Source organism: Phascolarctos cinereus, unplaced genomic scaffold, assembly GCF_003287225.1.
Source record: "Phascolarctos cinereus isolate Bilbo 61053 unplaced genomic scaffold, phaCin_HiC Scaffold_1;HRSCAF=81, whole genome shotgun sequence".
Lineage (NCBI taxonomy): Eukaryota > Metazoa > Chordata > Mammalia > Diprotodontia > Phascolarctidae > Phascolarctos > Phascolarctos cinereus.
The window spans coordinates 56,737,437-56,762,844 of record NW_027555514.1 but is presented as its reverse complement, the minus strand read 5'-3'; the positions used below and the strand labels follow the sequence as shown (position 1 = coordinate 56,762,844).

Sequence of the window (25,408 nt, the reverse complement as noted above, 5' to 3'; positions counted from 1 at the left end):
CAATGTTGCTTTCAACAAGGTTTTCATGTCAACAAAGGGAAGGAGAAAGGTTTTATCTCCCAACACAGTACATGTTGCTTATTCAATAAAATTGTTAACACCTAGAAAACAAGAGATTTAGCTACTGTGTTTTAGGAAAGGGAAAAAAAAAAAAAGGTCAGGCAACTGCAGAAAAGCAAAGGAAAATTAGACATCTTGACCCACATCAATAAAATGTATGGAGTGATTGGCATGGTGAGAAGAAAGAGTATGCAAAGTAAAAGTGGAGAAGCATATGCCTATGATAACTCTTCACCGTTCGTCTACCATACCTGTAATACTCTCCCTTCTTACCTCCATCTCTGGTTTCCTTCAAAACTCAGTTCAAATCCCTTCTTGTACAGGAGGCTAGGCCATGCCCCCTCTCCAAGTGATTTCCTTTTCAGTTACCTTCGATTTACTCTATATGTGTCGGATACGTACACCTTTTTGCATGTTGTTCCTCCAATTAGAATCTGAGTTTCTCCAGTGCAGGAACGTGCTCTCTTGCCTTTCTTTCTATCCCTAGCACTTAGCACAATTTCTGATGCATAACAGTCATAATATGTCAAAGATTTAGAGTTGGAAGGGATGATAGAGACCATAAAACCCAACCCATTTTGTTTTACAGATGAGGAAAGTGAGGCCTGACCCATTTAAGTGACTTGCCCAAAGTCACACAGGTTAGTAAGCAACTTCAGCAGGATTTGAATAGAACTCTTTTGACTCTAGAGCCAATGTGTTTATCACTAAATCTTGTTGCAGTTTAAAAAATATATACGCAGTAGACAGAGAAAAAAAGGTAGTAAGGTCAAGAAGTATGACAAGATATTTTAAAATTTGAACATATTTAAAAATTTAAACAATTTTGAAATGTAAAATTTAAAGGAAATAGAACTCATATTTTTATAACACTTTGAGTGTGTAAGGTATTTCCCTGATAATCATATATTACAGTGTAAGTTTTACTCTTTTTGTTGTTTTGTCGTTCAGACAATTTTCAGTCATGTCTGATTCTTCATGATGCCACTTGGGGCTTTCTTGGCAAAGATACTGGAGTGGTTTGTCATTTCCGTCTCCAGCTCATTTTACAGATGAGGAAACTGAGGCAAACAGGGTGAAGTGACTTGCCCAGGGTCACACAGCTAGGAAGTGTCTGAGGCTGGCTTTGAACTCATGAAGGCTCTTCTTGATTCCAAACCCAGTGCTCTATGCACTGTGCCACCTAGCTGCCCCATTATAACTTTTTAGAGATGAGCAAATGGCGGTGTTGGGTACAGCGGAAAGAGTGCTAAATCTGGAATTAGAGACCCTGGGTCCTGTTCTTGGTTCTCACACTTATTTTATGACATAAAAGCCTTTATGAGCTTTGCAAGTCACCCTCTATATGGTCTTCAGTTTCCTTCTGTGAAAAATTGAGTGTTGAATTAGGTGACTTCTGAAAACCCCACCCTATCCATGACTCTGTGTTTAAGCTTGGACTTGACAATTTAATCTCATTTCATTCAAAATAAGTGAAAAGATGCTCAATCAATCAGACATAGGTCAGTCTAAACAGAAAAGTCTTTGAAGGCATTTGCTGAAGTGTAATGATGCCAGATAGGAAGTAGGTTCCAACCAACTGAGTGATTGCATCATGTCCTCTAAGTCTTGTATAAATGTATCCAGTTCACTGGAATCAAAGTATTCCAGAAATTGGAGCAAATATGTTTCCAGTAAAACCCCTAAGAGGGAGGTGTATAAGGGAAGGAGAGTTATTCACTTCACTTCAGTCTTGACCAGCCTCCTGCCGTACTCCCATTTTTCCCAGGTGGGAGAGTAAAGCCTTGTGAGCTTTAAAGATCTAGATTTTGGACTTCTGGTCTACATCAACATCGTAGGATCGTCTCCTAGTTACAGCTCATTATCTCCATTAAAAGCCAAGGGCATATTCACTTTGCTTTGAGCTCCCCACAAATGAGAGAAAAAGTCTTCTCATAACTGGGAACTATTAATTAATCCTTTGCCACTTGTGATTTCTAAACTTGAGCCTACTTTCCTGTGGACCCTGCATATATTTATCATAGAAGGTATGACAAACTTAATGGAGGAAGGGAAGGTGCTGCATGTCTGGGGAAGGAGGGAAACTGAGGGGGGAACAATGTTTCATACCAATTGCTCTTATAGTTTAGTAAATACCCATCTTTTCCAAGCTACTTAGAGCTGGCTGACTAAGCATATTCTCAATTGATAATCTTGGAAAGAAGCATACTGGTGAAACCTAGAGCAAAATGGCATTAGGGAATCACCCCTCACTCCTTCTGGGTATGCCTACAATGCTGGGAGATACGGTTTTGACCTGGAGACCTGACTCTCTACTGGGAATGGGATGATGTGGGGAGAGGGAGAAGGTCATAGAGATAAGTATCTGAGCTAAAATTGGAACCTGGGCCCTCTAATATCAACACTAATACTCCTACTTCATCATGCTACTCTTGATATTTTATCTTATCTGATCTCCACAATGCTGTAGGATAGGTATTTTTATATTACAGATGAAGAAACTGAGGCACAGTTTACACATCAGGATTCAAACCCAAGTCTTTTGAATTCAAGTCCACTGTTGCTTCCCAATAGAAATGTCTTAAGATTGATTTTTTTTTAATTGGGCTTGTGATTTTTAACTGTATAGAAAGCTCCCAATGGACAACTTGGTCTCAATATAGATCTGCATCTGCTCTGCAATTTACGATCTTAGATAGAGGTGTCAAACACATAGCTCACAGGCCACATGTGGCCCAAAACCCTCCTGATCACGGCTGAAGCAAACCAAAATCTAATTGGGAAATCCTTAACAAAATAAACAAAAATACAATAAAACATAGATAATGTTAATGTATGGTTTTCTAGGTCAATATGCAGTCTGCCAGGATCTTTATATAGAGTTTAGTGGCCATAGTTACTATATGAGATTGACACCATTGGTCTTAGAAATTTTTGAAAAATTGAGGGGCCAGCCCAGGATCATGTGGACAGCGGGTATCAGATCTGAGACTAGAAGTCATTTTGTCATGGCTCTAAGACTGCCTCTCTATTCACGAGGCTGCACTAACTTTCTAAGACTGATATTATAAGAGGACAATAGAACTCACAAATATATGTATATCAGTTCCATTTTCATTTTATAATCAGTCTTAGAAAGTTAGTATAATGAGAGAAATGACTGTTAATAACCAATGATTTGGGGAGATCCAGAGTTTTCCCTTTTTCTAACATCCTTATTTCAAAGCTCAGTCTCTGAAGTATGAATTAACTTGCTCCTCAACCTTGGTCAGACCCCACCCAACCTTTACAAGGAATTCAATCTAAGGTAGGGGAGGCCCACTGTGCTCTACACAGGTTTAGGTGAAGATAAATTCTTTGATTAGATTGCCCAAGGCTGGTCAATTCAGAAGAAATGGCATAATCAGAGTTATATGCCTCAGGCCCTAGTTAGACTAGGTCCACCTATTGTGATATTCATTCTCTTTCATTACTTGTTAGCCAATCAGAGGTGATTGCCATCCTCAGGAATACCCACTCTTTCAAGGGCATATGAACTGTGAGCCTGCTGCCATGAGGGGCTTTGGCATTCAAGAGTGTCACTAACCCTTTTATTAATAAAATTCTAACATTATTAATAAAATGATCAATTACCAAGAAATTATGTCTGTCTGATATATTTGTGTGTGTACATGTATGTATCATATATGCATATGTATACACATATGTACATAACATATATTATAAATGTGTATGTGTGGATATATACACACATACATATAGTGTGTGTATATGTGTGTGTAAATGTTTTAAATAATTTTATAACCACCAATTTTTACACAAATCCAGAGAAGTTATTCTAGTAATGAAAAAATGTGTGTGTGTGTGTGTGTGTGTGTGTGTGTGTGTGTATACACCCTTTAAGGCATTTGAATGAGATGCTCTTTAACAATCCTTCAGGGGAAGATGACAAGTAAATTTAACTACAGAAATATTCCTCATTAAAATTCTAAACTTTGCTCTTCTGATATTTTTAGCACAATCAGCTTTATTTTTTTATGACACCAGAAAACTAAGGTAATACTTCCTAAGGAAGCTATCCAAATGAACAGTCACTTACTTTGTATGATCCACTGACGGCCTGTGGTTCTCCTCCCCATAATGTATACTAGCTCCATTTCCAAGTCCCCATCTAAAGGTACCGAGAGTTTGAATTCTTTCCATCAGTTCTGGCTGATACCATCTACATAGATTTCCATTTTCAAAGTTGCAGACTTCCATAACTGAAGAAAGAAAATAATAAGATTCTTAGTCATAAGAAACACATGAGTAGGTAACAACTTGATCTCCAGCTATCTCCTATGTCAATAATTCAAAAGTCCTTGATTTTCTCCAGGAGGATGCTTCCCACTAATATAGATAGCAATGCCTCTACAAAGTTGTAGACCATCCTCTAGAGTTTCTGAGGCAGCAAAATGCATCACCCTGTAGCCAACATGATGTTAAATCTCTCAAGCTCAATTAGGCTGACTTATGAATACCAGGTAACTTGTCCATCACTTGCATGGTACTTAATACCTTTCTAACTTTGTAGGACCTGCCAAACATGCCCTCTAATTGCAGCCTTCAAAACTGAAGAGCACTGCTGAAGGGATGAAGTACCACTGAAAGACTTTAGTGGAGAAAAGATTCTCTTCTTCTGAGATTTGGTTGAGTAACATACTTCAAATTGAAGACACAAATTAAACTCATTTTGTGGATGATCTTTTTAAATTTTTTTTAAATAAGTAGCCTACATTTGGCAAAAGTCTTGCTTTAGTAAACAACTAAGATTGAATTGTATTTATCATTTTAAGAAATGAATTGGCCTCTATTTAAATGGATTGACATTATTTTGTTTGTTTTTTAAAATATAATTCCTGATATTCTTTAAAACCTTATTCTTCTAAGTAGCTATACTTCTTATATCTTGATCTCTCTTCTACTCATGATATTTTTTCTTTATTCTCTTAATTTGTTTATAAAATCTCTTCCCCACTTTTATTAATAGTGCAAAAAGGAATCTATGAATTTTTATCTATGGGATTCTATGAATTCCAATGTGGAAATCTATGAATTCTAAATTATTGAAGGCAGAATTGAGCATTGCTTAATATATTTTAGCCTTCAGTAAAGTGTCCATTTGTTGTATGGAGGTGACCCTAGCTTGAGAAGGGCTATGGAACCTCTATCAAGTCATACCAAACTACAAAAGGCCTAGGGACAAGCTGTTGTCTAAGGTTCAGTCTAAATAAATTTACAAGACTGACAATTAGGCTCTTGAATATGACAGCAACTCTTAAATACATGTCTAGGAAGTTGTGGAAGGGTCTGCAGTCTTCATCAGTTGCAGGAGCATGAAATGACAGATCATTGTAAACACATTATTTTACAGTATTAACCTCTTGCTTTTCAGTTTTTCCAGTGTAATTTCATTCACACATTATTTATATGAAGTCTTTTTATTTCAATGGAAGATAGTTCAGGACACTGCTGATGATAAGCATTCAACGTTATTCGACTCCATATAATGGAAAGTGTGATATTTGGAGGCAAAGGACCTGCATTCAAATTGTGGCACTACCACTACTATTTGTGTGATGTTAGGGAAGCAAATCACCCTCTGTAGTCTTTAATTTCTTCTCTAAAATGAGGAGACCAGATTAGATGGCTTCTGAGTTCCCTTCTAGTTCTCAATCTTATGACTAACCAACTAGTGGGCTCAAAAAACTGCCACCATTTTCCAAATATATCAATGTTCTAATGAAAAATCTGTAAGGGAACATCTTTAAAGCAAGTAGAAGAACATTAATTGTTATAACCATATGGATGCATATTTACCTAACTTCCCTGAGAAAAGATTTGAGACAGTAAAGCTCTTTCCTCCCTACTGCCAGTCAAGGAAGAAACTGTGGTTAATTCAGATTTCCAAGACACGAAGGAGCTAACAAGAGCATGTTCATCATAGCTTTATCACACAAAGAGTTTTATCATGCAAACATGGGAGGATCACAGAGTCAATTTCAGCACAAAAGGACCTTCATTTATTTTCAATCCCTCTATAAGTAAACAAAATGGTTCCAAGATTGCTATAATGATAACACCAAACAGAAATTCATTTGCACACTTTGTAGTCATCAAGAGTTTGATTGCCAAAACCGTAAATTCTATCTCTAAAGTCACCAAGTTGGATATTAGAAATTCTGGAAGATCTTAAAAGGCATACATGGATTGTGAATAGTAAGTTTTTTGTATATATTTTAAGATCTTTAAAAAAATACTATTCTTATTTATTTCTGAAAGAGTACATTAGTGATCTTACTGATTTCCCATGAGAAAATTGTACACAATAACATTCAGTGTATTATCTTCCATCTGCAATGCATGATATAATTCCCTTGCTAATTTGAGATAATTTTTTTGAGATAATTATTGTCCAATCATAATCATATAGAGTGAGTCACCACCAGTCTGGATTTTATGAATTATTTAGTCTAGGCTGGTTAGTAAATTTATGGTGTATAGATTCATTAAGAATCATTTTTGCATGGTTAAGAGAATATAACACCAAGGGTATGCATTTAAAAATGAATCCTGGAATTTGATGACAAGATAGCCATAAGCCACTAAATAATATTTGGACTTAATAGCCTGTATTTTAAAGGCACTTCATACCTGGCTGAAAGAAATCTACTCAATTATTCTCATTACTGTGACAGGTTTCCTATTAAAAATATGTAACCTATATGGGGAAAAAGGAATAAGACTTTCAAAGTTCATGGCTTCTGATTTAGAATTTAATCCATTAAATAATACCAATTTTTCTTCAGTTGTAGTGGTAATGACTGTTGAGTATTTCCATTTTATATTTAAAGTTTTGGCACAGAAAAGTTCCTGGAAAGGTATGAATTGACCTGCTTTCAGTACATTCAAATTTGCTTCTACCAGGGATCATATTTATAAGTAGCACTTCTCATGTCTTCTAGGTTTCTTATTACTAACATAGCTCTTGATTGACAAAGAGGCTTGTGGGAAGATTTTCTTTTCCCAGTTGAAGGTGGGACTAGAGGATCATGGGACAAGGGTGACAATCAAGACAGTTCAGAGAACTTTTGCTCTCTGCAGAGAGAGAAATGACCTGGAACTAATATGTAACAGTGGTGAGTGAATGGTAATGAAGGTCAGTGACTCTGCATACAGTCAGGGACAGCTAAGGCCTTGTCTTGCTCACTGATCCACTTGAAGAGTGACTTGCTTGCAAAGAATTTTGTGTTTTGCCTTATTCGCTTTGATAGACATGGTAAGATGCATCCCTACCTATTCTTTCATCTTCACCTCATCAGTGCCTAAACAACTAGTATTAAGCCCTTCGGAGTTTTCTACTTTGTTTAACTCTCATATATGTGTTCTCTGTGTTGAAAGAGAAATTCTTCATTTGAGCTTTTCATCTTAATCAACAAGGCAAAACTCAGGACAAAGGGAATTAAAAGGAGTTTAATATAAGTATGTCAAGGTAGCAACACACTGACAGCCTGATCAACAATGGCTTCAAGGTGGGGATGGCTTTTATAGGTAACTTTAGCACAATCCAGATAAGTCCACCTCAGCCAGAGAGGTTGAATTCTTGCACCTCCATTCCTTTCCAAGGTAGCAAGAACTTGACAGTTTTCAGCTGGGGTGCAGGATGAAGAGTAAGTAATACAAAAAGCCGCAGGCTTAGTGTCTCCTTCCCTAATAGAACCTCCCCCCAGCACAGATTGATAAAAAGGGCTAGGAACAACGGGATATTGAGTCAACATAACTTTCAGCATCTGCACTTTTGTAATGGAATTTGGATCATTTTAATTAAGATGTTGTAGCCATAAATATACATATCGGTCGATAGTTATTAATATTCTCAATTTTCTTTCGCATGACTATAAGTAATTATAGTCATGATTTTTTCCAAGGTTTTGACATCTTCCCCTTTCTGATATCTTGAGAATTGGCACAGTAATGCTCCCAAAATTGTGTTGCCTCCAGTAACGATCTACACTTTGTATATTTGGCATAGTTCAACTGTATTTCCTGCTTTTATTTTCTTTAGTGTCATTTCTATTTCTCCATGTAGCACATGAGAAACTGTTATGTTAGAGCACACATATGTTGATGGTACTATCACTGGTAGGGAACATAGTTTCTTCTATAAATCTTAACAATCCTTTCCACTCTTTTTTTGTGTTACCTTCTCCAGAGTTTCAGCATTGATCGGGGTTTGGGGGGTATTTTTTGTTTGTTTGTTTGTTTTTGCCATAACTTGGCTTATTTTATTTTAGGCTTTCTATAAACTTGATATTCTTTCCACCATTTCCCCCTGCTTTACGATTTGATATTGCTCCTAACTTTCCACATGGTTCTTTTGGCAAATTATACAAATACAAAACCAATATACAAGTATTCTACAAACAAAAAGTATACGCCAATGTTTATAGCATCTTTTGTCTTCTATATCTCTCTACTTGGCCATGGTATCTAATATTTCCACAATATCACAACTAATTAATTTATGACTTAAATTTGCTCAGGAGACAGTGACAGTCTAAATCAATGTCTATTCTTTTATTTATTTCCCATATTCCAGAATCAACAGCTCATTTTAAAAGGTCACTTTAGGGGATTTTTTAAATGCATGTGATATTTCTAGCTTTTTTCTTTTGATTTGGTATTGATTTTGAACTGTGTTCTAACCAGTCCAATTATACACAGATCACTGGTTTAGAAGTTATTCCTACATTTTGCATTGTGCATTTATTTATTGGTTGTCATGGCTAAAAATCCATCACCTAATGACTAGGAGGAAAATAATAAGACACTAACTACCTTAGATGAATTCAATTAATTAGACTCTGACAAATTGAAAAGTGCTATAAATGAATGGCAGATTTGAATGTTGCACTCCTATAAGTGATGATTTAATGATTATGGAGAATGGAAGAGGTACTACAGGATTTGAGAAGGGTAAGACAAAAATTTTAATTTGGAAGAAAATATACAGTATAAAAAATTGTAAACCACGGAGTTCGACTCTAATTTTTGAAAAATCTAGAAAAAGAAGTTGTGGTCATAAAACCACATCCTGGGGTCAAGAAGAATGAGTTGTTATAGACTAATTCCATTTACTTTTTTGACAGTTACTAAACTAGTCTATTAGATCTGGGGAATGCTAGAGATGTAGTTTATTTATTAGTGATGAGTTTGATACAATCTCTTATATTTTTCTCCAAAGAAGATGAACAAATATCATCTAGATGATTGTGTACTTAGGTTTATTCAAAACTGATTGAATAGCCAGATCCAAAGCCTAATGCTTTAGGACTTGAATTCATCTAGAGGAGATTCTATTTACACTTAAATCTGAAGTCAACTGTCCTACTTGGGTGAGGTCCCATCCAAGAATGTTCCTGAGGGTTAGGCCAATCTCATCATTAGCTCAGTTCTTCAGAGACTTCAAGGACTAGTCTCTGAATGAGTAAATAGGCAAAGAAAAACCCCCCACTAATAACTAACCTGCTAATAACTGGTTATTAATAATAGAAAAATAATCATTTCTCTCATCTAGGTATCTGTTGGACTGGATGAAGTCCTTTCCAAGTCTATGACAAATACGGTGTTTGGAAAACATGGTTGATGGGACCGTACTTGAAACCACTGTACTTGTTATTGGGACATAAATCCTGAGACATTTAGCCCCTTTTGGGACACAGAAGGTTATCTTGTCCTTATTGCAGTTTCAGAAGAACCAAGGTCAGTTATTCTTCCACAGTAATTCTATAGCTACAATATATTAAGAAATTTACCCACTGTTCTGAACCTGGCAGAACATCCCTACATTTGCCTTGAGATTGTACGCTACATAGAAAAGTAAACAATGTTGCTTATTTGGAGGTGAACCTATAACATCCATTTAAGAGTTTACCTACCACAAGAATCCTCATCTGACTTGTCAGGACAGTTATATCTGAAATCACATTTCTGAATCTTTTCAATACAGTGGCCATTCAACCTACACACAAATTCATCATCTGTACAGTTGTGAGGTGGAAGAGTTACTGGAATCAAGGTTCCTGATGGTGGTAGTAAATTCACTGGCAAATATCCTGGAGAAGAAATAATAAATTGTAATTCAACACATTTTTAGTTTCTTTAGTTTCTTTCCATTAAAATATGATGAATAATGCTGATTATCAAGATTCCAATGATAATTCTAGTATTCTCAGGAAAGGAAATAAATTTCCTGTGGCTTGCACACCTACTTTCACCTCTTATCATAGACATTATTTGTAACCTTTCAGTGAATGAATGATTTGGTCTGAAGTCTACACCCTTTGACTGGGTCAAAAAAAATTCAGGAATTTTATTAAATTCATAAAGATGTATCTGTACTTTGGGGGGTATAGATCTGCAATTTCATCATCAGTGGGAACTCCTAGTGAGGAACTCCTACTAATATAGATTGACACCTACTCTGTAAGTTATAGACTTAAAGAATTTGCTGGGGCACTGAGAGTTTTAATAACTTGATAACAGTAACCCGGCCACCACTTCAGTGGCAGCACTTCAGTTCGGATCTTTTTGAATTCAAAGATTAACTCTCTAACCACTATGCAAGGCTGCCTCTCTTTTGTAGTAATTTGAATAATTACAGAGTGTAAATTCCAAAATAATATACCAGTGAACTTGAAAGGGATCCCTCGAAGTCATTTCCGCTCTTAGGATCTCACTTGAAAGCTAAAATAACTGGAATTCTCTAACTACAGATTAAAAAGAATAATAAAAAGCCATCTACCCCTCCCTACCAAGCCCCCATCTATGAAATTAGTTGGGAATATACTTAAGTTATCTCAAAAATTCAAAAAAGCTTTCCTCCAGAGGGATGTTGACAATTTCACAACTCCCATGGAAATCTGTTCTATCTTTTATTTAAGTGTATAAAAGGAAACTTTCCAATGAACGTCAGGTGAAGGAAAGTGAAATTTTCTTTTGTACCTTGGTAATTGAGAGGTTTTGGAGGAAAGAACACCTCCTTCAATCATACAGCTGTAAAGAAATTATTAAAAAATTATGCTGAGTCAATTTGCTAGGATCTGTAAAATATTTAATAATAAATCTAACAAAGTACTTCGATATTTATATGTCTCAAGGGCATAAACAGAATAAATTCTTTTGAGATGCCTCAACAACAATACTGGGTAATCTGAAATATTCTCTCTCCTAATCACCTCAGGACGTTGGGAATTTTGAGACAGTGGAGTGGTGATTGTAGTGCTGATGCAATGAAGCTGGTGGTGGTGGCAGTAGTAGTGGTAGTAGTGAGGGGAGTGTAAGCATGTTATATGTTTTACAAAAACTCTATTGCTACAATTAAATAACATTATGACAAAGTTTCTGTGGAATCTTTGTTAACCTAGAATGTCATCAAGAAGGTGACACTCTTTGGATGGGTTCCAAGGAAAAGGTGCATTTAGAATAATTACTGTAATTATAGTTGTATTTAATCCAAGATGATACAGATTTATCTGGCCTGGTTAATTCAGAATGTTATAACCCATGACTCTAAATGGGACCAAAAATACAGTATTTATCCCCATAAAACTGAGTAATTTTGGATTGAGAAAACTCTGTTCTTTGGCCATAGAATCCACTTCTAATTTAGCTGGCTTTCTTAAAAATGTGTTCATTTTAAGAGTTAAATTGAGTGTATGGTTTTTGGTACAATTTTTAATGACTGCCAGAAAAAAACATTCCAAGCATATGACATATTTGACAGAGGGTTCCGAGGATCATCTAACCCAAGTTCCATACCATATTTCAACTCTTTTTTCTATAAATATCTTGTAACAAATATTATTACAATCCTCATTCTGCGTTCAGGGAGATTTCCTGATGAACCCACTGCTTCTAATTCATCATTTATTTTATCCCAACCTGTCCTCTCTACAGCCTGTACTCTACTAATATTAAAATAAATAAAATCAACTTTCTTAACCCATAGTCTGGTATAAGCGGAATTGGCTTTAGGCATGTGACTTTCTGAATAACTCAATTAATATGCATATTTATATAACATCCACTTCCAGAAAACAGTGCGGAGCTATTTGGCAAACAAATTCTGCATTTAGAAGAGATTCAATTTTAATGCCCCAAATTTAGATTTTATTCAAAGGATTTCTTCCATCAGAAACTTTAACATATTTAAGCTTCAGAAGGTTGAGTTTCTAAATGAATATAGCTCCCATAGGAACCCACATTCCTCTATTGCTTTGCTTCTGTCTGTTCATGGTCTTCCATCATAAAAAGGGCATAAAAATGCCTTCTAAAACTTTTTCAATTGTTTTTCAATTGAATGACATCGGCATCCTCGTTGTTCCTCAGACAAGCCACTCTGTCTTTCTGCTCCCTGCATCCTCTATGGCTGGCCCCCTGCCTGCAGTGCACTCCTCATCTCCTCCTCTGGGCTTCTCTGAGCTTTTTTCAAATCCCAGATGAAATCCCATCTTCTACCAGGTTTTCCCTACACTTCTGAATTCTATTGCCTTCCCTCCTCTGATTATTCCCAATTTTTCTGGGTTGATAGCTTGTTTGTGGGGAGTTGTTTGTTGTCTCTCCCTTCAGATAGTGAATGCAGAGACCTTCTTTTGCCCTTCTTGTATACACTGTGCTTAGCACAGTGTCTTACACTAACAGTTTAGTGACTGATCGATTGATTGATTTTAAAGGTCACCAATGGCTTCCCTGGCTTCCTTCAAGACTGAGCTCAATTCTCTTCCTGCAGGAAATCTTTCCCTTTCTCCATTGCCAGTGCCTTCCCTCTAATATTACCTTCTATTTTATCTTTGTTGATGCTGTTGTTTGTCCTTGCTTCTGAAAGATGACCATGACATCAGGAAGGTGATGCCATGATGTGCATGAATTGGATTTAAGTGAGGCAGGGCCGTGCAGAGTCACCAGGCTCACTTTCTCCTCCAGAGACATCTGGGCCTAGTGGCAAGGTATATATAGATCAGGACAACTAGAGATGCTCCATGTCTATTTTATCTATCCTTATCTTGAATGCAAATGGTTATTTGAAGTTTATGGGAGCTCCTTGTAAGCAGGAGTGACTTGCACATACTAATGTGCTAAATAAATGCCTATTAATGACTTCTTTATCATCCAATTTGGGGACTTTTCCTCATCTTCATCTTACAAGTTTTTACATTTGATACTGGTAACTACCCACTCCCTCTTAAAACTCTCCATCCTGTATCCATTAGGTATCATTTCATTACTTCAATATCTCTAATTGATCCTCTGATTGGCCTCTTCTTTGTCTTCTACACCCTCTAATACTGTTCTCAGTCTCCTTTTTTGTTTTTCCTGTATCATCTTGTAACTTTATATATTAACTCCCACAGTTTTGAATATCACCTTTATTGTCATACTGAATGCTGAGATGATTGCCCTTCCACCTGCTTTTCCCTTTTGAGTAATGGGAAAATAAGCGCTCACTCAAAATAAGTGTGTATAGAGATAGACGGCTAAGATTTGAGGAGAAAGGAAGAAGAAAGACAGGGGAAAGAGAAAAAGGCTATGAAATATGATAGAAGGAACACCCAAAAGACAGAAAAAGAATAGACGATTTTGTTTATAGTTTGTGTTCTCTCCCATCCACCACCACCACTCACACTCACACGCACGCACATGTACTTGTTCTCTATGCCTCAGTTTCTTCCTCTACAAAGAGAAGGTGGTTGGACCAGTTGACTGCCCAGAGCCCTTCAAGACATATATCTATGATTTTTAAATTTTCATAATGAAAATGATACATCATTTCAGTTCAGGAGCTAAGAAACAGCCTATTTCTGTGGTGTCTGCTCAAGCAAATTTCCATAGGTTTAAATTCCTTTGGGCTTTGAGGTTATAAGATTAACTCCAAAGTGACTAAATTAATTTAGAAAATATTAAACCTTTGAGGCTTTTCTTGATTCTGTTAGTTGTCAGTGCACTTTTGCTCCTCAAAATACCATGTATATACTTATCTTATAACATAGTATTTCTACTATAGAATGGAATCTCCTTGAGGGCAGGGACAGTTTTACTTTAGGTTCTAAATCCTCTATAGCCTACCACAACAGTAGGCACTTAACAAATGCCTGTTGGGTTTGATTAGATTATTGGAAATTTAATTTCTTTTCCAAAAGCAGAATTTATGGTGGAAAACAGTTTCATACTGTTCCCTGGGTGTAGGTATTGTATAAATGTGCACGTTAATTAAAACATTCAGAACGTCCCATGACTAAAGCCAATAACTGTTCTGGACTACCAGAGTGAGATTGGAGCGAGTTTCAACCCTAGTGCTCTTTGAATCTCTCTTTGGCTCCTTTACCTTTCAACTGTTGCCTTCTGGTACAGCCCCATTCTAAACGAGAATGCAAGCCCCCAGAGGAGGATGCCCCCCTGGATACCCTCAGGGAATTTCAAACTTCCTATTTAACAAAATGAGTTCATATCATCCCTTCCCCCAAAACCTATTCATCTTCCTAGATTCCTCGGTCTAGCTCTGTTGATGGCGCCACTGTCTTCCCAGTCACCCAGATTTAAAATCTCAAAGTTACGTTTGATTCCTCTCCCAATGTCCCTAGTGTCACCTCTACAAAGCCTCTCACATTACTGTTCCCTCTTTTGTGTGCCCTTAGCTAAAATTCTAGTTGATATCTTTATTATCTAACAACTGCAATAGTTTAAAAAATAATATATAAAATTATATAACTCTACTATATTGGAAAAATGTATGTCTTTTATTTAATATAGCATTTTCAGATATACTATGACCCACAACCATCCACTAACTTTTCCACTATAATAAAGGAAAGCCAAAACCAGCTGACAAAGCAACTATGCTAAAAGTGTATGCAATATGACATATCTGTAGTCTCCCACCTCTCCAAGGTAATGAAAGAGGGATATTTCTTTATCTCTTCCTCAGGCCAAATTTCTTCATTACAATTACAAAACCCTTGATTTTCTTTACATCATCATAATTATCCTCATAATTATACTTTTACAATAGCCTTCCCTCTGTTCCCTTGCCTCCAGATTTTCCTTCATCAAATCCAACCTGCATGTTGTTGCCAGAGTTATTTTCCTAGCACAAAGCTTCCGTGCCTTTCTCCCTGCTGGTCCCTCCATCTCTAATCCACTTATAATATTTGCTTGTTAATAGCTTATCTATCCTACAGGGCCAGCTTAAATGTCACTAGCTTGGTGATACCTTCCCCGTACCAAGAGCAAAAAGTAATTCTCCTCCCTGGTTCCCCGGTACTTTCCTACACATTTTTCTACTACTTTGGCTTGAATTGTCAGTGTGTGTCCTATCCAGCCTACTAAGACTGTAAGCTTTCAGGGCCAAGATCACATGTCTCCTTTAGAAACTAACACATTGTTTTGCATATATAGAACAGTAACTTCACCTGCGATTTTATTGACAAAGAGAACTAACAAATGAAGAAATTCCCTCTGCTAATATACAGGCTGGCATTTGCTCTGCAATTGACAGTCCTAGAACTTGTTCAGAGGACAGAGTACACAAGTTCAATTAAATGCAACCAACTGTTATTTAATTGTTTGCCAGTATATCACACAGTGTAGCATTAGTCCTTTTTGACACACTACTGCCTTGACAAATGGCCAACATGGAATTGTTCAAACATGTTGTTTGGATGGTACAATTTTTGTTGTTCAGTTGTTCAGTCATGTCTGACTCTTCATAACCCCATACGTTTTGTTTTGTTTTGTTTTGTTTTTTGGCAAAGATACTAGAGTGCTTTGCCATTTCCTTCTCTAGTGGATTAAGGCAAACAGAGGTTAAATTACTTGCCTAGGGTCACACAGCTAGGAAGTATCCGAGACCAGTTTTGAACTCAGGTCTTCCTGACTCCAGGTCCAGAACTTGATCCACTAAGCTATCTAGCTGTCTCTTGGATGATATAATAGATTCTGGGTAATTTGTAATCTTCTCAGACATTCTATCATAGACATAAACTACTATGTTCAAACTTTAAAAAAAATTATATATATATATGTATATGTATATATACATATATACATATACATATATATATGTATATATATATATATATATATATTTATATTTATATACTAGTTTCCTCATCATCCATTTAAAATGAAGGGAGTATACAAGATGGCTTCTAAGGTCCCTTCTAATTCTAGATCTAGGATTCTAGGACTTTATGTGCATGTTGTTTATTCTGATCAAATATAAGTTCCTTGAGAATAGGAACTGCTTCATTTAAGTTACTGAATTGGCAGCATCCAGCTCAATGCCTCAGACACATTAGGTACTTGATAATTGATTATTAAGTGATTAATGATGATGATGAAGATATGCTACCACACCCAGATACCCAACTATAGTATCATATGTTTTTATTTCTTGAGTAATTGCTAATTTCAAATTTCAAAGCAGAAAACCTATTTTACTGAAAAACAGTTATTCTTTATTTGTGCTCCATTGTAATACACTAAGTTGTTTGTTAAGGTATCACACAGACTAGCATTAGTCCTTTTTGACATACTACTGTCTTAACAAATGACAGACATGGAATTTTTCAGACCATGCTCTGGACGGTACAAGAGGCCCTGATATATACCATCTTCCCAGACACTCTGTCACGGACACGAACTACAGGCAAAGTACAGTAACAGTTAAACTGTCTTTTAACCGTAATGTGAGTATTTTAATGGGCCTTTTCTGTTTTTGACATGGGCCTTTGCATAAATAAAAGGGAGAAAGGCATTTCCATTGTAATCTTTGAATGGGGTAACTGGGCCAGCTGACTCTTTGTATTTCCTGATTTTGTTTTTGAACCTTAGAAACACAATAAAAATTCTAACTTGTGGTGACCCTGAGAAGAAGGCTTTTAATTTACATACCTAACCACTCTCAAAGTTTATGGTAGGGTAGCCTGACAAAAAGCCAACGATGGTTTAAACAAATTAAAACTGAACTTTCAGATTCTTCTTTATTCTCTTTTATAGTACTATTAATATCCTAAACTTATTTGCATTTCCCCCATGTTCTTGCCATTATGCTGATATTTAGTATTTTTCAGGTGGCCTTTACACCTCTTAGCAAAACACAGAGGGAAGGGGAAGCTTAATATGCTATAAATTAATATAGTTCTTTATTCATCCTAGGAAAAGCAGAAAGAATACTAAGAAGCTTAATAAAAAAAAAGTACTCTACAAAGACCAAGTACTGGCCCTCTTCCTCAGCATTTTTCAGTTTATTTTGACTACCATGAACCTCTGCTGAGTAAATAGGAAAAGCAAGGGAGACATAAGAAAAAGCTTGAAAAATGTTACATGAATAAAGATGGTGATTAAGGATGTAACTAAAATGATAACTAAAGTCAGTTCAACAATCAGAAATAATTAGTAAGTCAATTCAGTTATAATAAATCAGGAAATCTGAAATTAAGTCGGAATACCCATGAATTCATAAACTGAAACTTTCATTTTGCTTCTGCTGTGATCCCACATTCTAAAGTCGTAGCTTGAGTTTCTTAGTTAACTGCCTCAACTTACTGCCTTTTCTTTCAAGAAATGTATATATCCTACAGCTGACTGCTATAGAGGTGAACATTGAAAAACAATTACTCACCTTCCTACAGAATTGTAAGAGATTTTCTCACAGTATCCCAGTGAGGTAGGTACAAAGTGTATTATCCTCATTTTACAAATAAAGGAGCTGAGGCTTAGAGATGTTAAGTGAGCTTCCTAAGGTCACCAAGCCAGTCAGAAGTAGAGCCAGGATATTAAACTAGGTCTCCTGACTCTAAAATCCAGTACCCTTTCCATGACATCACAATGGATTGTCCACATCACAATAAAGTTGTATGAATGGAAACATCATAGAATCTTAAGTATGAACTGCCTGTCAATGTTGTTTTAAACTTTCTAATCTAAAAATTATTTTAATGAGTGGGGGGGGAGAAACAAAACAGGAGCTCTACCTCCTTTTGGTAATAAATTACTATTTACTCTAGGAAGTGAACCAATCTTTCCATCCATTCTTTGATCTTTTTCTCTTTAACATGTCCAAAAGGAGAACACTTTTTGGCTGTCTTCAATTTCCTTCATTCTCAGGTGCTATTTAACTTCAGCACTCCTGACACACAGTACTCGGAGAACTTTGGCGAAATCTTCCCTTATCTTCTCTTCTTTCCATCTTCTGTATGTATCTTGCAAAATTTAAGTGAGTTGATGCATGCATTTGTATTGGTTGCCTTAGATAACTCTCTCTGTTACTCCTCAATGGAATTATTTTTCTTTTTGTCTTTGAATTTTCATTCCTGTGGGTTTCCCATCCTTTTTAAGTTGCCTTCCACTCAAAGACTTGAGTACTTAGGATCCTACCTTTTTGTTTTTTCTCTCAGCCTTTTGAAATCTGCTCTCCCTATACACAGGGTGAAATCAGGTTATGTACATCTTTCATCTTCTTTATCACAGTTTCTAAAATGGAGTCACTTCCTCTCTGCCAAATTTCCTATCGTCAAATTTTCCAGCAATCAGTTCCTCCTTGTTGATAATAATTCAAATGCAGAAGAGAACTGTTTACTCTTGAAGGATAGAATTATCATTAAGGTAAGATAAAGAATCATTAGCTATTCTATTTTTGACTGACATATCAATATTAATGTATTTGATAATAATAAATATAGCACTTTAAGTTTGGCAAAGTAATTTACAAATATTATCTCATTTGGTCCTAACAATAACTCTAAGAGCTATTAGCTCCATTTCATAGATGAGGAAACTGAGCTCGACAGAGGTTAGGTAACTTGCCCAGGATCACACAGATAATAAGTGTCTGTTCTAGATTTGAACTTAGGCCTTCCTGACTCCATGTTCAAAGTTCTATCCATCATGCTACCTCACTGCCTCTAATATCAAATTCCAGACTACTCCTAACAATTATCCCTGCCTGTAAAAATATGGCTCGACAAAAGCTTGAAATCTTTCCTGCTTCCTCATGCTTCCTCTAAGCCCTCATATTTCTCTGTGATTCATTGTAATCAAGTAATAGGAAGAAAAACATAACACCCAGTGCAAAGGAGCTACTCAAAGAAGAGCTATGTTACCCCTGCACACTTCGTGGTTCACACTGTCCTTCGAGAACAAATTTAATTGTTTATTTGAAAGACCTTTTTTTTCTTTTACGTTTCATTTAAAACCTAAAGCTATTTTTTTGTCAAGGAAACAATTAAGCAAAGTAGATGAAAAGTTCAAAAAGAAGCTGAATCACAATTGAAGGTCAAGTGGAAATTAAATTAGAAACCAGAGCAGGTTAGAGAATGAATCTGTGCTAGCAGAGAAAGGCATTCTAGGGCAAAGTCTACAATGTCAAACTTAGGGTGAATGAAAGAATAGCAGTAAAGCAGCAAATATATAAGAAACCAGCTGATTATAAAAAACAAAAAGAAAAGAAAGGGAGATATAAGCAGTTTTTTACTTTATATAGTATGTAGTATGCCTCAGTTTTTAAATCAGATAAAATTCAGCTTAGGTTCCCAGCTGGGAAAGGTCTGGGGAGGACACACAGTAAGAAGGTAGTAAATGTATCCTCAGCTTAGATAGGAAACAAGAATAATTCTGTTCGTGAGTACATGGTAATAACATGTCTATACTTCCGTACTCACTCTTTTGTTTATACTAATGAGCCATGAACAAAACAGGATTGAAAGAATAAGTACTTTTCTCCCCATGAAGGCTCTACTAAATTTTGTTTTCATTCAAACCTCATGGGACATTGTCATCAATTCCTCCATAAAGCCTATGGTTTCCACAGGCTTTGCAATTTCCAAACAAAGTTTCTTTTGTTATGCAGCCAACACAAAAACCACATGGAAGAAACTTCCATGCTTTCTTCCAAAATTCTAACCAGAAGCCTCGGGCTAGTGCAAGTCTGCAACTGATTTTTCACATCTCTGCCTCTGCCTTTGGCTGTTCTCCTACCTCCGTGTTTGAAATAGCAGTGGTGGAAAGGAGTCAGTAGGAGAATTAGGGACAACAACAATGGCAAAATATGAAAGAGAAGAAATCTCTGGGTTCTCTTCTCCTCTTATGTATCTCTAGTCCCAACTTGTCCTTTTGCTCTCAGGCCTAGAATGCCATGACCCCTTTGGGTTATTACCAATGTTTTGTTAAGTTAAGAGAAATGAGGAATCTTTTGCCTTTTGAAATTGGAGCCATGATGATGGCTAGCATTAGGGCCAGGGAATGGGGAGAGAAGGAGAGGATGGCAGCCAAAGCCTCTTGCATTTCTTTCATTCTCCAAGTGGTTGCAGCAGTGACTAAGAGGAACACTAGATAGAAGCCATGGGTCAACTGTTACCTGCATCTTTTCACTTCAACTGTTTACTGACCATAAATTTACTATAAATAGTCAACAAAAATATTTCCATAGCTTGTCTTGTTGTCTACAAGGAACAGCAGGGGGTAGGTAAGGCAGATTAAGGATGCAACCGGTAGTCAGTGTTGAAAACAGTAGGCCCATATCATTGAACTACCATACTTCAGATCTGGAAGAAACTTCAAAGGCTATCATTTGTCAACACTTTACCTCAACAAGAATCCATTCCACAATATTCAAGAAAATGTACTCTCCCTACTGATGATTGGTTATCTAGTCGTGACTGAAGGGCTCAAAAGGGAGACCTATCCCTTAAAGGCAAATCAATTTTACTTTTAGATAGCTCAAATAATTACAGTTCTTTCTTTCTTTACATCAAGATGAACGTATCCCTTCACAACTTGTATTCCTTTACTTAGTTCTTTCAGGTTTACAGAGGGTTCCGTATACATTATGTCATTTGATCTTCCAAAGAATATTGTGAGATAAGTGATATTATTTTCCCCATATTACATATGAGATTAACTGGGGCTCTAAGAGTTAAGCAATTTGTCCTTGGTCACTCTGACCAAGGTTAAAAAGTGTATACTTGGGATTTTCCTTGAATCTAGGTCTTATACTTTGTCCATGGCCACCAGGAGACTAGCCAGGCCAATCGACACACTGCTAAGAAGGCAATACTTTCAGGAGAAGAAGGTCATTCTGCTCTAAGCCTTTCTTTACTTCCCAACACAGACATGCGTAGTACATTTCATTACAGTGAGCACTCTGGGACTTTACTTTTCATTTTCTTAAGATGAATGTTTATTGAAACCCAATCATAAAACACATTATTCACATTCAACAAACAAACTAAAGAACTCAAACAACTAAATTTATTGTTTTAATTTACAACTAAACTCTATTTGAAAATATAAACCTCAAAAATGAGACAAAAAATATCAATAATTTTGAGACATTAGAGTAAGCCTGGTCACACTTGGCAGACCTTAAGCTTCCAAGAAAATATTTAAAGAATGGAAGTTATTACAAATACTGATTCCTGACTGCCTTGGGGGAAAGATTGCAAAATGGGGGAAAGACTACAGTGGATATTAAATGAAATCAGTAAGTTAGAAAATCAAATAGGAATTCTGTGACAAACATTTTTAACACTTTACAATAATTGTTCTATTATCAAACCTGTAGGCCCGTGTTTCCTGTTATTCCATCTTTAGATGTTATCTGAGATGTTTTGATGTCCCATTTATCGTTTATTTAAGTGGAGAGAAAGTTTTGGGGTTTTTTTGGAAGCACACCACATTTTTTTCACACTGAAAATGAGGAAAATGCTATACATAATTTTCTCTATGGGGAAAAAAAAACATTCTGAAAGATTCGAAGCATTCTTTGCATGGAAAATTTCTCTGTTATTTGTTGTTCAGTTGTATCTGACTCTTCATGACTCCACAGACCATTCTATCCATGGGATTTTCCTGGCAAAGATACTGAACGTGGTTGGCCATTTCCTTCACACATGAACAAACACCACCAAATATACACACATTCTATGTATGTTTATATAATTCATATGTACACACACATGTATGTTTATACAACACATGAACAGATAGAAGTAACAACAAATAAACATGTGTATGATATAATACATATACATGTGTGACGTGTGTGTATACACACACACATATAATGAAAACAAAGGTTTCCAGTCTCAGATGGCACCCTCCTACATGAAATGTTTTTGGATTCCCCCAGTTGTTAAGATTCTCTCTGTGAAATTACTTTGTATTATTTAGTGTAAACTTGATATTGACTTTATTGCCTCTAATCTCCCAAAAGAAAGTAAGGCCCTTGAGGACAGGGCTATTTCATATTTGTCCTTGTATCTCCAGAGGCTAGTAGAGTTCCTTATACCTACTAGACTGTTAATAAATTTTCATTGTTCTCATGGTCATAATCAACCATAACAGTTGGGAAGGCATGAGTAAAGTAAAACCTGGTTCTAGGACCATATAAAAATAATTAGAATGAATATGCATAGCACTTTATGATGTAGAATGTACTTAGAGAAACTATCCCATTTAATTTTAACAAACAACCCTGTGAGTTGCAAGTCAGGTTGCAAGTATTATATATTGCTTATTAGTATATTATATATATGCTACATATACTACATGCTTATTAGTATACTCGCTCATCTGTTTGATGAGTGAGGAAGGTAAAGCTCAGAGAGTCTGTGATTTGCCCGTAGCAAAATTCTGAGCCCAGTTCTCTTTGATTCAAGTCAATGAACATTACAACAGGGCACAGAAAACTTGAGGAAGAAGTAGATTTAACACAGAAGATACAAAGAAATGGAAATATTTTATTTCAGCTTTTCTGTCACATTTTCAATAGAATGTCTTCCTCTCTACTTCCCCAAGAAGAAAACAAAAACAAAAAAAACCGTAGGCTTTGTAATGCTAATACAATGACATAGTAAATCTTCTCTTACCTGGGTAGAGGGCACAGTCCATAAATGATAAGTCATCGATCGCAATGTCGCCTGTGAAGCCATCCCCAACTGTAGCTTCCACTAAGATCTGAGAAAGCAATCAGCACAAATGGTTGGAATATGGAAGGCATGAATATCCTTTTAAATGTTAAGCCTGAATTGCTACTTGAGAGATTTGCTAGGTTACACTTCTAAATCAGCCTTAAGACTTTTCTCCCACATATACTTTAGACAGTGACACTGTTTAAAAATGGCTAATCATTATTATATCTCTTTCTCATTCACATTGATCACAGTCAACTCCTATGACATTTGTAAGGCTTAGAAGAGCTATAATTCCACTGAAATTTCAGTAACATATAAAATGCTTATAAAATGCCTATTGGAAATGGTGGGTTGTGATTAGTTCTGAGATTCACTACAATAACATTAATCAAGATGAATTATTTTAATACTTATGCAAATGGGTTGCATACTTAATAGACATTCCATTGAAATCTGATAATATAGCACCTAAGGACCACCAAAGTCAATTTAAGAAATACAACCTTTTTTCCCCTATTATATTTCACCAATTTTGTTCAAGGAAGCTAATGACTTTTTTCTTCTCAGCTTGATTCTATTTAGTATATGCATTTACTATGTGCCAATCACTAACCTAAGCTCTGAGCATTTTAATAAAGGCAAAAACAGTCTCTGTCCCTCAAGGAACTTACATTCTGTATTTAAAATAAATTTTTCTTGACAATTTTTTTTGTTTTGCATGATCCTGTATTCCATCCCCACTCCTTCCCAGAGAGATAACCTATATAACAAAGAATTTTAAAAGTTAAAAAGGGAAGGTAAAATATCATCATAACTGGTAAATACTCAAAAATATAATGATATACAATGTTTTACAATCATTGGCCTCCCTACTCTGTAAAAGAAAGAGATGGGGATATTTTCTCGTATCTCTTCTCTGGGGTCAAGCTTGCTCTTTGTAATTTTTCAACATTCATTTTCATTTGTTTATAGTAGTTGTTCTAATCATTGTACCCATTTTATTTTGTTTTCTTGGCTCTGACTACTTTACTTTGTATCAATTCATGTAACTCTTTCCATATTTTTCTGTATTCATCATAATTGATTATTCCTTATAACACAGTAAATTATCACATTATTCCATCATGTAATCACAGTATCACATTATATTCATATACCACAATTTGGTTAGCCATTCTTTAATTGATGGGCATCTGGTTTTTTTCTCCACTTCTTTGCTGCCATAAAAAACAGCTGCTATAAATATTTTAGTGTACATAGTGATTTTTTTTATGAATGACAAAAAATAATTAGCAGAATCTCTGAGTCAAAGGGTAGAGATATTTTAGTTACCTTCTTTGCATAATCCCAAATTGCTTTCCAAAATGGTTATATTAATTCACAGAGAAGTATACGTTCTAATGGAGAAGACAACATGCAAATAACTAGGCATATACATGAGACATATAGAAAAAGTGAAAGTAAGTCTGAAAGGGGAAAGCAATATAGCTGGGGGAACCAGGAAAGGCCTCCTGAAGTGAGATTGTTATCTAAATCCTAGAGGAAGCCTGTAAAAAATTAGCAGAGGTAAAGTAACAGAACATTCTAGGCATGGGAGACAGCCAGTGTAAAAGCACAGAAATGGAAGATACTTCAGTGTTTGAAGAACTACAAGCAATTCAGCGTGCCTCTAGATTGTAGAGTGTCAAAAAGGGAGTAAATTGTAAACAGGTGGAAAGTAGAAAGGGACCAGTACATTATGAAGCACATGTCCAGTGGGGTCTTACATTTGACCTCAGACGTAACAGGGAGTTAGCTCGTGCAGCTTGATGAGTAGTGGATGATATGGTCAGACTTATGCTTTCAAAAAGACAGCTCAATGGCACAGCAGATAAAGAAAGCACAGGGCCTGGAGTCAGGAAGACCTGAATTCAGATGCAGCCTCAGACACTTATGAGCTGTGTGACCTCGGGAAAGTCACTTAATTCTGTTTGCCTCAGTTTTCTCATCCGTAAAATTAGTTGGAGAAGAAAATTGCAAATCACTACAGTATCTTTGCCAGAAAACCTCAAATGGGGTCACAAAGAGTTGGATGCAACTGAAAAGACTGAACACCAACATACTTTCAAAAACTCATTTTGAGTGTTAAATAGAAGACGGAAGGAGTGGAATAGAAGATGGGTAGAGGTTTAAAGCAGGGAAATTAGGCAAGGGATAATAAGGACCTGGACTAGGTTCCTGGGAATGGATGGAGACAAGAGATGTTGGGCTTTTGCTAAATTTGTTAACAATGAGTCTTATTTCTTTAATGTCACACTGGAAAAGAAAAAGACCCAACAGGAGTTTCTTTCTACAAATCC

At 36.1% G+C, this 25,408-nt stretch overlaps 1 protein-coding gene across 1 annotated transcript in view; it reads right to left on the bottom strand.

The window, feature by feature from the left end:
* Positions 1 to 25,408, bottom strand: part of MALRD1 (MAM and LDL receptor class A domain containing 1) — an 844,925-nt gene that overhangs the window by 553,228 nt on the left and 266,289 nt on the right. The window contains 3 exon segments of the mRNA XM_020966909.2: positions 4,160 to 4,322; positions 10,038 to 10,214; positions 23,025 to 23,112. Of these exon segments, the coding sequence (XP_020822568.2) occupies positions 4,160 to 4,322; positions 10,038 to 10,214; positions 23,025 to 23,112 (428 nt within the window).